Genomic DNA, 12,183 nt, shown 5'->3' with positions numbered 1-12,183 from the left:
TGTTCTTTCCCAAAGTTTATGTTTAAATAAATTTCTTTCTTTTAGCTTTGCCGGGCGATAGTGCAGCTAGTGTACCGCCAAAAAGAATTAAAGAGCTATGCTCCAACAGCATCGATCCATAAATCTTTAAATTTAATTAGTTCCATACCTTGTCAGATATACAACACAGATATTAGGTACTGACACAATAAATTAACCTCTATATCTTCATAAGTTGAACAGAGTAATTAAGAACTTTATAACTACAATAAAACTCACTTTGTTTTGGTGATTCTTAAAATTTTACTGGAGTTAAAGAAAAGATTAATACAGTTTAAGCTAGCAACCTCATGTTTTTCCAATATAATGTTTAATATTTCCTACCAAATATAGGTATGATCTAGCTTAGTATTCAATACAAACCATTTAAATAAATATAAAGTTCTTCATTACAGTTTAACAAGGATTGGTCACTGCACATGTTATAGCCAGCTAGTAACACAATGCTTCAAATTAGAGGCTTCTATCTGTCTCTCCTCTCTCCCCTAGAATTGAAAAAAACATACAAAAACTAGTGATATTTACGTATGAAATCATTAATTAAGTAATGCAATACTACTATAGATCTCACTCCAATGCTAAATTGCTTTGGGTTGATTGAACATGACAAGTAAGAAGGAATTCAACTGAATGATGGCTGCTTTTTTCCTGTCTTTCTTGTCTCTTTGTCTTTCTTTAGCTCTCCTTTCTTTTCCTTTCCTTTTTTCCCTTTTTTTCTTTGCTTCTCTGTCTCTCTCATCTTTCCCAAGTGGGTACCTGATTCTCTTCACCAGCTCCCCATCAGAACTTGTAATTATTTCAAAATGAGTAACATCATATATATTTATTTTTTATATATTCATAAGCTTGTACTAATAGCTAGTACCACTCTACTAACAGAGTGGCCTGCCTAAAGTAAACTCAAGATTAGGCTTCTTCTTTGGGCAGAATAATAATTTGTTGCTTGTTGTCTCCACTGCTGCTGCTGCAGTTGATGAGCTCCTCACTTCTGATATTCTTTCATAGCTGCTTCCGTGCATTTCCTCCTTAATAAAGTTTATTTTTTAATAAATTATTCAAACATAAGAGAAGTGTGTACATATTAAAATGGGAATAAAAAGGACAGTACATGCATATATTTGTGAGTGTGAATGAAACTCAAGAAATGTGAGATACATTGAAAGAATATTTGTCAATTGAGACGGATAGAGTACAATGATTATAAAAGTCTGTTACGCTACTGTCTCTTCTGCATGCAATCTTCCTATGTTCATTTTATTCCCTAATCAAGATCCAAACAAACATATAATATTATACAATGATTTCTTTTTCTACAGCTTTTCTATTAGTAATTAATTAACTATCATCACTAAAGGTTTAGATGTATTGATTATTATACTACAAGTTATAACTTTCTTGACTCTTAATGTATATCAACTTCTTTGCTTTAGTGAAAATGGAATTATTCTGCTTCTTTCCTATTTCTTTCTTATTGTTTGTTTCAAAAGCATATAAAATAGCTGACCCTAATATATGTAATTCAAAGACTTGCCAGCTTTTCAAAAGCCTCTGTCTTTTTCTCTACTCTCTTTCCTTTTTTTTTTTTGGCTAAATCTCTACTCTCTTTCTGCTTTACAGGATACAATTATCAGTGATAAAATATTGAGTTTACTATAGATCCTCATGGAAGAACTCCAAGCACATATACACACACATACATGATACATTTATATATAGTCTATGCTCACATTTAGACATGATTAGATATATTTTGGTCAAATGCATACCTCATGTAGAGATGGAATGTTAATGTTATCTCCACAATCTCTTTGCTTCCCATGCAACCAAGCTTCCCTGCTAGAAACCAAGAAGGAATATCTCATGTCAGTGGAGGCCATGCAGAAGGGACTAGGGACTAGGAAGGCAAAATCAACTCATAAACAAAACAATTAAAGCAAAAGCAATGTAGCAAACTCAACAGCAAAAGAAAGCCAGTTTTCATTTTAGAATCTTGTGTTTTTTGCAATTTCTTAATTATATTGAAAAATTAAAGTGAATCCACCCATGTGATGTCCCAATCTTACAGTTGATTAACTATATATATACTTCAACTTCTGTACACTGGCGAGAAGAGCATCTAAGATCTGTGCATGCATGAAATTCATTTGAATAAAAGAGGGGCCATGAAAAGGCTTAACTTTGAAACTAAGTTTCCAATAGAATTGTGCTATTTAGTGATGATTACTGTTAAAAGAAAAGGAGAAAGAATAGGTCTATTCTGAACCCACAAAATCCAAAGGGAAAGAGATCTGCACCCTTACTAATTATGCATATATAGGTTTGTCAAATTTCATTTTATTTCGTTGTATATACTCCTACTAATTAAAACTTTTCTTAATGATAGGTAAATCATCTCTAAATTACACTCTTACGGATATTTAAACACTTTAAAAATGTAAAATAAGAATGAATCACATCCCATAATTCATAATTTCTTACTCATCTTTACATGCCATAATTCATAATTTCTTACTCATCTTTACATGCTGGTATATGCTTAAGTAAAAAACTAGGACTTAGAAAAGAGGTAGAAAAGATTACTTTCTTGATACAAGCAAATGGCCAAACCCGTAAAAAGAGAGTAGGTGAAATCTCTTACTTTCCTAAGCATCTTTTTCTATTAAATTTTTTCCCTGCATAATTATTCTAATTAATTTTCATCAGAATGAAAACCTTATCTAGCAAATTAATACTGATTTCTGAATGATTTTTAGGTTAAATTACATTTGGGACTACCATTTATATAATGCACGTGTATACCGATTCAAATACATACCTTATATGCCAACACAAATTTTGAATTATCAAGAACATAAACAAACACCGGTCAGATTTAGATAATTAAGAAGCGGACAACTGTGAGGCAGAAGCTTTGATGAAATTAGAACAATACATAGTAATGTCGAAAAAAATGTAGGATTTTTTTATTCTCTTACTTCCACAGCATAGTTGGCATTTGAGTCATACAATGTATATGTATAATTACCTTAATAACAGGTACTTCCTAACTAAATTTCGAATGTCTAGCTTGTCCCGTGGAGGAGGAAGTTCTAAGGAATATATTTGAGGACATAATAAATCGTAAGGTTTTACCTTGAAGATGAGTTTATCCAGAGGCCTTGATGTTCCTTATCTAAGAGGCGAGCTTTGGATTTTTCTTGTTGAGATGATTCATCATCATGTGACCTTCTCGGGTTTTGAATATTGTCAAACATCATATCCTCAGAAGTATCACCAGATGACCCATTTTCAAATAGATCTGATTGTCCCAAATACCAATGTATATTTGTTAGATTAAAACTTCTACTTAATTTGCGCTGGGAATTTAGTACTTAAATATTTGTTTATTGAACAAAGTTCAAGAGAGAAACCACAAGAAGCTGCAGCTCTATCAGTTGTCTTTACAGTTCGATACATCTGCGGATTAAAAAACAAACTCATGTAATCCAAACATAGAAGTGCAGTATATATCTCGTATTTAACAAAGCCACACAATTTACACTTATATAAAAAAATGTGTGCGTGTGTGTGAAAAACACGGGCATTGGAAGATGCCAAGTAACCTGCACTACTATGCATGCACATGGCACATAGTAATGCATTACTACTATACTTCCTCTGGCATGAATGTATGCTACTCTATAGAATGAGACTGTGAATACACACAGTCTAGTGTCCACACATATATGTTTATAAATATCAATGGTTTGTGGTGTTAAAACCACTTGGTAATTACACTATCATTGTGAAATGATTTTTCTTCTGTACTTTCTTTTCTGCTACTCTCTCTCTCTCTCTCTCTCCCCCCCCCCCCCTCTCTCTCACCCCCTCTTTCTCACACACACACATACACATGACTAGTACTAACTTATCCATAAAAACACATACAACTACCAGAAGTAAAGTAATATTTACATTACTACAAGTAGTCGGCTGTCTTCGAACTTGTCCGGACTTGGCTATGACTATTTTGATTCATTTGTTGGGGTTTGTCTTACTCTATTCCTGATAAACATGTATCATGACTTAATGACTAGCTCTCTATCTCTCTCTCTCTTTTATCTTTTACATATCGTTTACCCAAGCAAAAAGCTGATAATATAGGTACTAGTATACTAGCTTCTTGCAGAACCATCAGATCTATACTTATGAATAAGTAGGTGGTGATCATAAACTAGAAATTTGAGAAGGGAGTAAATGTTGAGATTGAAAACATAGGCTTTGTATTAAAAATGTCAAAATGTATTACTAACTTATTATAGTACCGAAGTTTTCTACTGCAGTACCTAAATATACATGTATAATGTATTTAGAGTTATGGTAGTAGTACTTCCCAAAGCAAGTTGAGGCTTAATTTAAAACAAACCCCCCATTATTTCAACTGCATGCATATATATCACAGAAACTGCAGTCACAATTGCACACTTACATATATGTCTATGGATTTTCTAGGAAGGAGAGGAAGAAGGTAATAAGTAAAATCATAATTACCTGTAGATGAGATTTAACATGGGCTAAAGTGAGATCTTTCACATCCATGAGCTCAAGAACAGACTTGGGTGTTGCTCCTGATAATTAATTAAAACCCCCCAAACAAAATGTAAAATAAGTAAATGATAATCATCAATAATCAAAAGATGAAGATATATAATTAATTTGCAGTAGTATTGGTATATGAAACAAACACACAATATATTGCATAAATGAAGAGGAAATAATTAAATGTAAAAATGATAGCTAAGAATAACATATACTTTCATGGCCGCCAAGGAGCTCAACAGCATGAACAAAGCGAGAATGGAGTGTTGTTGTCCATCGCATCCTGGGGGCTCTGATGCTACGTTTAGGCGGAAATCTGGAAAGAAATCGTGATCTCATCAACCCTACCTGAGACTGGAAGCTGCTGCCATTAGGGTTTGTGCAAGTAGGTGATGAAGATGAAAGAGATGATGTCGTCGAATCAAGAGAACAAGGCAGCTGTTGAGAAAATGGAAAATTTAGGAAATTAGGAATAAGAGTCGAGCTAGGTGGAGGGTTTTGTTTCTGGTAGACCGGAATTCCTCTTATGGGTTTTAAATACCCCATAATCTCATCTGAGCTTAACCCTCTTCCTCCTTGAAGATGATGATGATGTTGATTTTGATTGTACATTTGATGCCTATTGTTGTGAGTAATATTTTGGTTGTTTGGTTGGTAATTTTGATGATAAAAATTAGTAGAGTGTTGGAAAAGATGATTGTTGTTTTGGGGAAGATTGTGGAAATTTTGGTTGTTTGCAATGAAGATTGGGTTTTGATGAGAAGGTGCTGCTAGGCTTGGATTCGACAAAGAGAGATCAAAGAAAGAACTAGTAGTCGTACTAGTATTGTTGTTCTCAATTGAGTAAAATTTTGAAGAACTAAGGATGGGTGATGATGATGATGATGATGATGAGTTCTTAGAGTTGTCCAAGGCTCTTTTCCAGAACCCCAAATCCGTGCCCTCTTCACCTACTTGTTCTGTTGTTGTCCTTGTACTACTCCTCCATCCTCCACCTCCTGATGTGCCTTTGTTGGTGCTTGGCAAGCTGATTTGCAGTGACAAGTCTGGTTGTGCCGGAAATAGCTCCATATAATCCTTCCTCTCTTTTTTTATCAACCAATTATAACAACCCCCTTAGCTTATATATAGGTTAAGCTACTATACCTACCTCTCTTCACTTCTTATCTTCTTGTTTTGTTTACAAAGCAATAAGCACTTTCCAAAGATATGATAGGAATGCTTGTTGGGAATGTTTGAGTATGATCGATCTTGGGATTTCTCTCACAAACACATATATATAGATAAATATGGTTTTATTTCCTTTTCTCAAATGGGGTTCATTCCATTGATGATGAAAAACTTAAGGAGTGGAGTAGTTGCAGAAGTTTTGGGTTATATGGGAGAAAGAGAGAGGGGGAGAGAGAGAGAATAAATGACAAGCTAGCTAGGTATGAAATGAATGCTTGTTTCTTTTGTGTGAATAAGTATATGTTGGAAAATGACACTTCTCTCTTGAGAGAGAGAAAAAGAGATACGAGGGAGAGAGATAATTTGGTTTGTGGACGTGGGGGGTAGGATTAGATAAAAAGTAGAAAAAGGAAGAAAGTTGTAAAAATAATAGTACTAAAGATTTTTTTAGAGAGTTAATTATTATGTTTTCCAACTTCTCTTTTTTCTGATTGGGGGGAAAGAAAGAGGAAATTTGAGTGTAGGCTTTTAACGTCTTCATTTTGCCCTCTACCAACTCATACTCACTTTATAAACCAAACACTCCACTACACTCATAATTTAAGTGTATACAAAACTGATGGCTTATATATTTGTTTGTTTCTTGCCTTTTTTCTGTAACCCTAAACTCAACACACACGCTTGAATCAAATCCTAGGGTTTTGCTCTATATATAATTACCTAATCATACTTCCCCATTCTATTCATTATTATACTACTACTTGTTACTAGTGATAAACTGTACACACCACATAGCCCACACACGCGTACATACAGGAATGTGTATATGTTTGTTTAGATAAATAGGAGTATCCTCTTTTCCGTTCATTCTCTGCAGGTAAATGCCTTTGTCTTTAATTGTTGTGCAACAGTACAGTACACTCGATAACAATAAGTACTCTCTTATAACTTTTTACTTTTACGGACACAAAGTCAAAACACTTGTTCCCAATTTGTGCAACGGAGTTTTTAAACGAATTTTCTTTATCTAGAGCAAATTATGTACCTGTTTTTGACAACGATTTTGTAAATTTTTATTATTTACAGATTTCAAAGGGTAACACAATATGTCTTGATGTCCATCTAAAAACATTTTATATTACGAAAATATTCATATGAAATTTTTTAAGATCATACGCAGAGCACTGTACATATGTTATACTACCTCCGTCCCGTTGATTTCTCTATATTTACTATTTGCACGTATTTCGAGATCTCTATAAAATATAGTTTCGTAATTTGCTTTTTCTAATTTTTTTTTAAAATAAAAGTTTAAACATAAAATTTTTATACAGAAATTTTTTTTAAAAAAATATAATAGAGTTATACTTTAAATGAACATTAAAAAACGTGCCAAAAAGTGACGTAGAGAATTCAATGGGACAGAGGCAGTATATACCAGCTTAAAACCCGTGTGATGCACGGGTTCCATTAATATTAATATTTTTTTATTTATATTTTATATGATTTTATTGAAATTCTAATATAAATAAATAAATGCGTTAATTAATAACAATATAATTATAATTTAATTGTGTATAACTTTAAGTTAAATCAAATAGTATTGTATAAAATAATATATGGTTGATGAGATTTGAACCACTAACCTTATTTATAAATAATAATTAAATGTTTGATGTTGGAGGGGTTCGAATCTGTGAACTTGATTAGTGTATTTATTTATAAATATTAATATAAATGTTTGTTGTTGAAACCTAGAAATTTATTTGTAATTTTATAAATAATAATATAAATGTTTGTTGTTGGTGGAATTCGAACCTGTAAGTTTGGTTGGTGTATTATTTTAGTATTCAGATCTAACGGTTATGATCATTTGGTTAAGAGATTTGATGGTCATGATCGAAAGGAATAACTAAAAATAATATTAATCAAAATACAAGTTATACCATGTTCGGTTATTATACTTTAGTATAGATTCATCTTCGAGTGCAGATCAAATTTACTATATGATGTGCTTCATTAGTTAGGTAGAAGTGTCCTTCTAGATCCAAAACGATATCATGTATTTATTTACTTCTTTCGTTTTCGGAGGGTAAGAATGTCTTGTTGTAAATTTGAACTCACCACCTAACAACAAAATAGATTTAGGGCCTGTTTGACGACTACCGATTAAGTGACTTATTAACTTATAAATCAGTAAATGTTTATTGACGAGTGTTTGTTAATTCAACTTATAAATCAAATTTTATACATTGATAAGTTCAATATTAATAACGACGTATTTTTTAAATTAATAACCACGTAGTGTATTAAACATTACTAATGATTAATACATATTATATTTTTGTCTTGTGAAAATACACTTACTACCACACCACTTACATAAGTATATTTTAATTCAACACACGAAAAAGTCATGTATTTTTCTTTCTGGAAGCTTTTTCTATTTTGAAATTAGTTCAATTTTCTTGTCTGAATTTTGGCCTCAAAGTTACTGCACAAGGTTGATATGAAAAGGTCAAAAAGTAAAAGTGGAGAAATAGATGGCTTTGTTCATAAATCATAATGTATGCATATAATAAGTTGAACATAAAAGAAAAGTATTTTTAAGAGACCGGGTGCACCATTGATTTGTGTGTGTCTTTTAAGATTTACCGGAACAAAAGTTAGCAGGATATAGGCACAGACTCACGGTCGAGTCCCACTAAATTAATAAAAATATCCAAATCACCTTCATGAAAAACTTAAATCAATAATATTCTAATAAGTCAAAGTCTAACACACAAGTCAAGGTCAAAGTAATGTCAGTACCAAATCAAATACTCTCTCTATTTTTTTATTTGTAAATTTGACTTTTACACATATTTCAATATGCTTTAATCGGCTAGTTAAAATTATTGTTTATAATTTTATTTTTTTTGTAAATAAAATAGACAACTTATATTTTAATTCATAAAAAGAAATTTTTTAAAATGATATTTTTAACCAGCCATTCAAAACATATTAAAATGTGTGCAAAAATTAAAGCGACAAATAAAAAATACAGAGGGAGTATATTAGAGCGGAAAAGTTAGTTAGTTGTCCGAATTTTTACTTATTGATTAAGCTTTGATTATAAGCTTTATGTATGTTGTCTATTGTGATTGATTCCATTTTTAACTCTGTACCGTAGAAAACTCTCTCTTCTTTAAGATGTAATCTAGTTTGATGATCTTAATCTTGTTACTTTCTTAATCTTAATAGATTAGCTATATCAAATTTTCATGGTATCAGAGCTTCACTCTTCAATCCGTAGCATCCTAATTGCATTTAGTAAACACTTCATAGTGCTCTTCGTTATCATACACAATTCAGAGACTAAACATCATTTATGTGTATTCGAACATCATCTGCTTGATAAAATTATCTCTGAATTGTCTTCCTCACTATTTGTTAATAGTTTTTTTTTCTCAAGCTGTGTTCATGACGATTTCATATTCCGCTGCTGCAACGGGATCAACATCCACTGGTTGCTACTACAGTGATTGATTGTAATCATCATTACTTTTTATCTACATCAGATCATCCAGGTATGATCCTAGTAACTGTTACATTCTCATATTACAACTATAGTCAGTAGTATAGATCAATACGTATTGCATTGTCCTCAAGCCAAAATTAGGCTTTATTGATGGATCTGTTGTTAAACCTTCTAGCACAACAAATCAGCTTATATACTGGACTCAGTGTAATGATATCATTATCTCTTGGATCTTGAATATTGTCTCACCAGAGGTTCAACAAAACATCATGTCTATGTAGTCTGCTCGTGAAATTTGGTTGGATTTAGCCATTACATTTGCTCATACTAATATTCCTAAGTTGTTTAGTCTTCGAAAGGGAATTACTTATTTAACACATGGTAATTTGTTAATATCTTCCTATTTCACTCAGTTCGGATCTCTTAATGATGAACTTGAGTCCTTATCAGAGATGCCTAAGTGTATTTGCACACTATGTACTTGTCAAATTAATGATAATTGTGCTATCTCAGTTCATGATGGGACTTGGAAAATAGTTTAAAGTGATTAGAGGTCATATACTAATGATACATCCACCTTCTACTCTAGGTGAAGCATTTGGCTTTCTTCTTCAAGAAGAGCATCAAAGAGAAAAGTCACATGTGTCTCATATGACTGAAAGTTCTGCAGTGGTTGTGAAACAATACAATAAGTTTGGCAACAGAAATGCAAAATTTAGTGCAAATAAACCTGAGTCTGCAAACTTATTTTGTGAGTATTGTCAATAATTTGGACATAGTAAAGAGAAATATTTCTGCCGTCATGGATATCCAAAATGGCATAAAATATTTGGTAAGCTAAAACCTAATCCAAGAAATTTGAATAGATCTAGTCATGCCAACTCTTTACTGAAGGAACTTCATCTTCCACCAATATTGGATCTAATGTCTCAATTTCTGGTATTTCTTCTAAAGGTTCTACTTCATCTACCTAATGACAATCAAGCATCAGTAACTCATGTTATTAATATGTGCTTACATTCAGATCTTTTTCTTGTGAAAGTTTTATGTGTGCCTTTTTTTGTCTATAACTTGCATTTCATTCCTAAATCGACTCAAGGCTTTCAATGTTTAATTACTTTCAATTATCAATTCTGCTTTCTCCAGGACCCTTCATTTAAGAAAGGCAAAGATATTGAGAGCTCTCATGGAGGTCTTTATCTGCTTCATCAGGATACCTTATCATTTTATGATTCCATAGCTTTGTTTCCTTTTGTTTGTAATATTATCTCTACTCAATGCTCTGAATTTCAACTCTAGCATGGCATCCCTCAGTTAGTTTTATGAAACGTTTTTTTTGCTAAGTAGTTTTATGAAACTTTTACTGTCTACTAGTTTGTTTTCTTTTATTGAAGATTTGTCTAATTGTGAAACTTTTCATCTAGCTAAAAAACTATATAACCTTTTTCTGAAAGTCAATCTCAGAGTACTGAATTGTTTGAATTGGTTCACATAGATGTGTGAGGCCCTTATAAATACAAGACTCATGGTAATTGTGCTTATTTTTTGACCTTTGTGGAGTCAAAGTTTAAAGATACTTGGACTTACTTGTTCTTTGACAAAAGTCATGTCAAGAATCTGATATAATCTTTCTTAAAGTATGTCGATACTCATTTTCACACTTTGGTTCAGGTTCTTAGGTCAGACAATGGTTTTGGATTTATGAACAAAAGTCTGACCGCCGAACTTCAAGCTTTAAGAATAATACACCAATCCAGTTGCCCTTACTCCCCACAGTAAAATGGCATTGTGGAGAGAAAACACAAAACTTTTTTGAATACAACTAGAGCTCTTAGAAAATAGTCTCGTTTACCTATTCATTTGCGGGGAGACTACATCCTAACAACCACTTATCTTCTGAATAGAACTCCTACTCAGTTACTTCATGGTCTAACTCCTTATGAGATTTTGTTTGAATAACCACCTGATTTATCTAATCTAAAAATGTTTTGTTCTTTGTGTTATGCTTATAATTTATCCCCTCATAAGGATAAGTTTAGTGATAAATATGTCAAATATGTTTTTCTCGACTATATTTTTGGTCAAAAAGGATATATAGAGTTCTCAGTCTCACTACAAACAAATTATTATTTTCAAGAGATGTTCACTTTATAGAACATGTATTTTCTTTTGCTACTATGTCTATTAAGTAGCCTTCTGATTCTACTCTTTATTCTTATATTGATATTATTTTAGATGATCCTTTAGCTTATATTGTACCCTCTGATTCTGATGTCAATTTTATTCCTCATAATTTTGACACCATTGATCCACCTCTTAGAGATAATTCTCCCACTGTCACGTATGTTGCAGTCTCTACAGACTCTGCTATTCCTATTCTACCTAAACCTCCTAGTACCTAGAGATCTTACCTATACTACTTTTACCCCTGCATATCAACATTTTCTAGCCAATGTTTATCAGATAATTGAGCCTCAAACCTACAAACAGACATGTAAATCTCCTTTGTGTTGTGAGGCTATGACAACTAAATTAACAACTTTTAATGCCAATAACACTTGGGCTTTAGTCTCTCTTCATCCTAATAGAAAGGTTGTAGGATGTAAATGGCTTTATAAAGTGAAATATAATCCTGAGGGTACATTAGATAAATATGAAGCAAAACTTGTAGTTAAGGGCTTCACTCGGAATGAGGGCTTAGATTACTTTGAACTTTTGTCGATGTGGAAAAGATGACCACAATAAGGGTACTTCTTGCCTTAGCTGCTGTACACAACTGGCCTGTCATACAAATGGATATGACAAATGTCGTTCTCCATGGTGAATTAAGTGAAGATGTTTACATGGCCATTCCTCCCGGCAATGTTATCCCTGCT

At 32.4% G+C, this 12,183-nt stretch overlaps 1 protein-coding gene across 2 annotated transcripts; it reads right to left on the bottom strand.

The window, feature by feature from the left end:
* Positions 1-404: 404 nt before the first annotated feature.
* On the bottom strand, positions 405-6,121 carry LOC141667529 (putative transcription factor KAN2). Of its 2 annotated transcripts, none has more exons than XM_074474055.1 (6): positions 4,833-6,121; positions 4,570-4,646; positions 3,450-3,495; positions 3,172-3,337; positions 1,806-1,875; positions 405-1,064 (listed from the first exon to the last, which is right to left on the bottom strand). In XM_074474055.1, the coding sequence occupies exons 1-6, from the start codon at positions 5,686-5,688 to the stop codon at positions 912-914; spliced, it is 1,368 nt and encodes a 455-aa protein (XP_074330156.1). In that variant the 5' UTR covers positions 5,689-6,121; the 3' UTR covers positions 405-911. The 2 variants fall into 2 exon arrangements, with proteins under 2 accessions (XP_074330156.1, XP_074330157.1); XM_074474056.1 differs by having other exon boundaries at positions 1,806-1,872; positions 4,833-6,119.
* Between the last annotated feature and the right edge of the window lie 6,062 nt (positions 6,122-12,183).

The sequence above is a fragment of the Apium graveolens genome, chromosome 6 (assembly GCF_009905375.1).
Source record: "Apium graveolens cultivar Ventura chromosome 6, ASM990537v1, whole genome shotgun sequence".
NCBI lineage: Eukaryota > Viridiplantae > Streptophyta > Magnoliopsida > Apiales > Apiaceae > Apium > Apium graveolens.
Note: the sequence above shows the minus strand (reverse complement) of the source record. Positions and strands in the feature narration are given on the sequence as shown.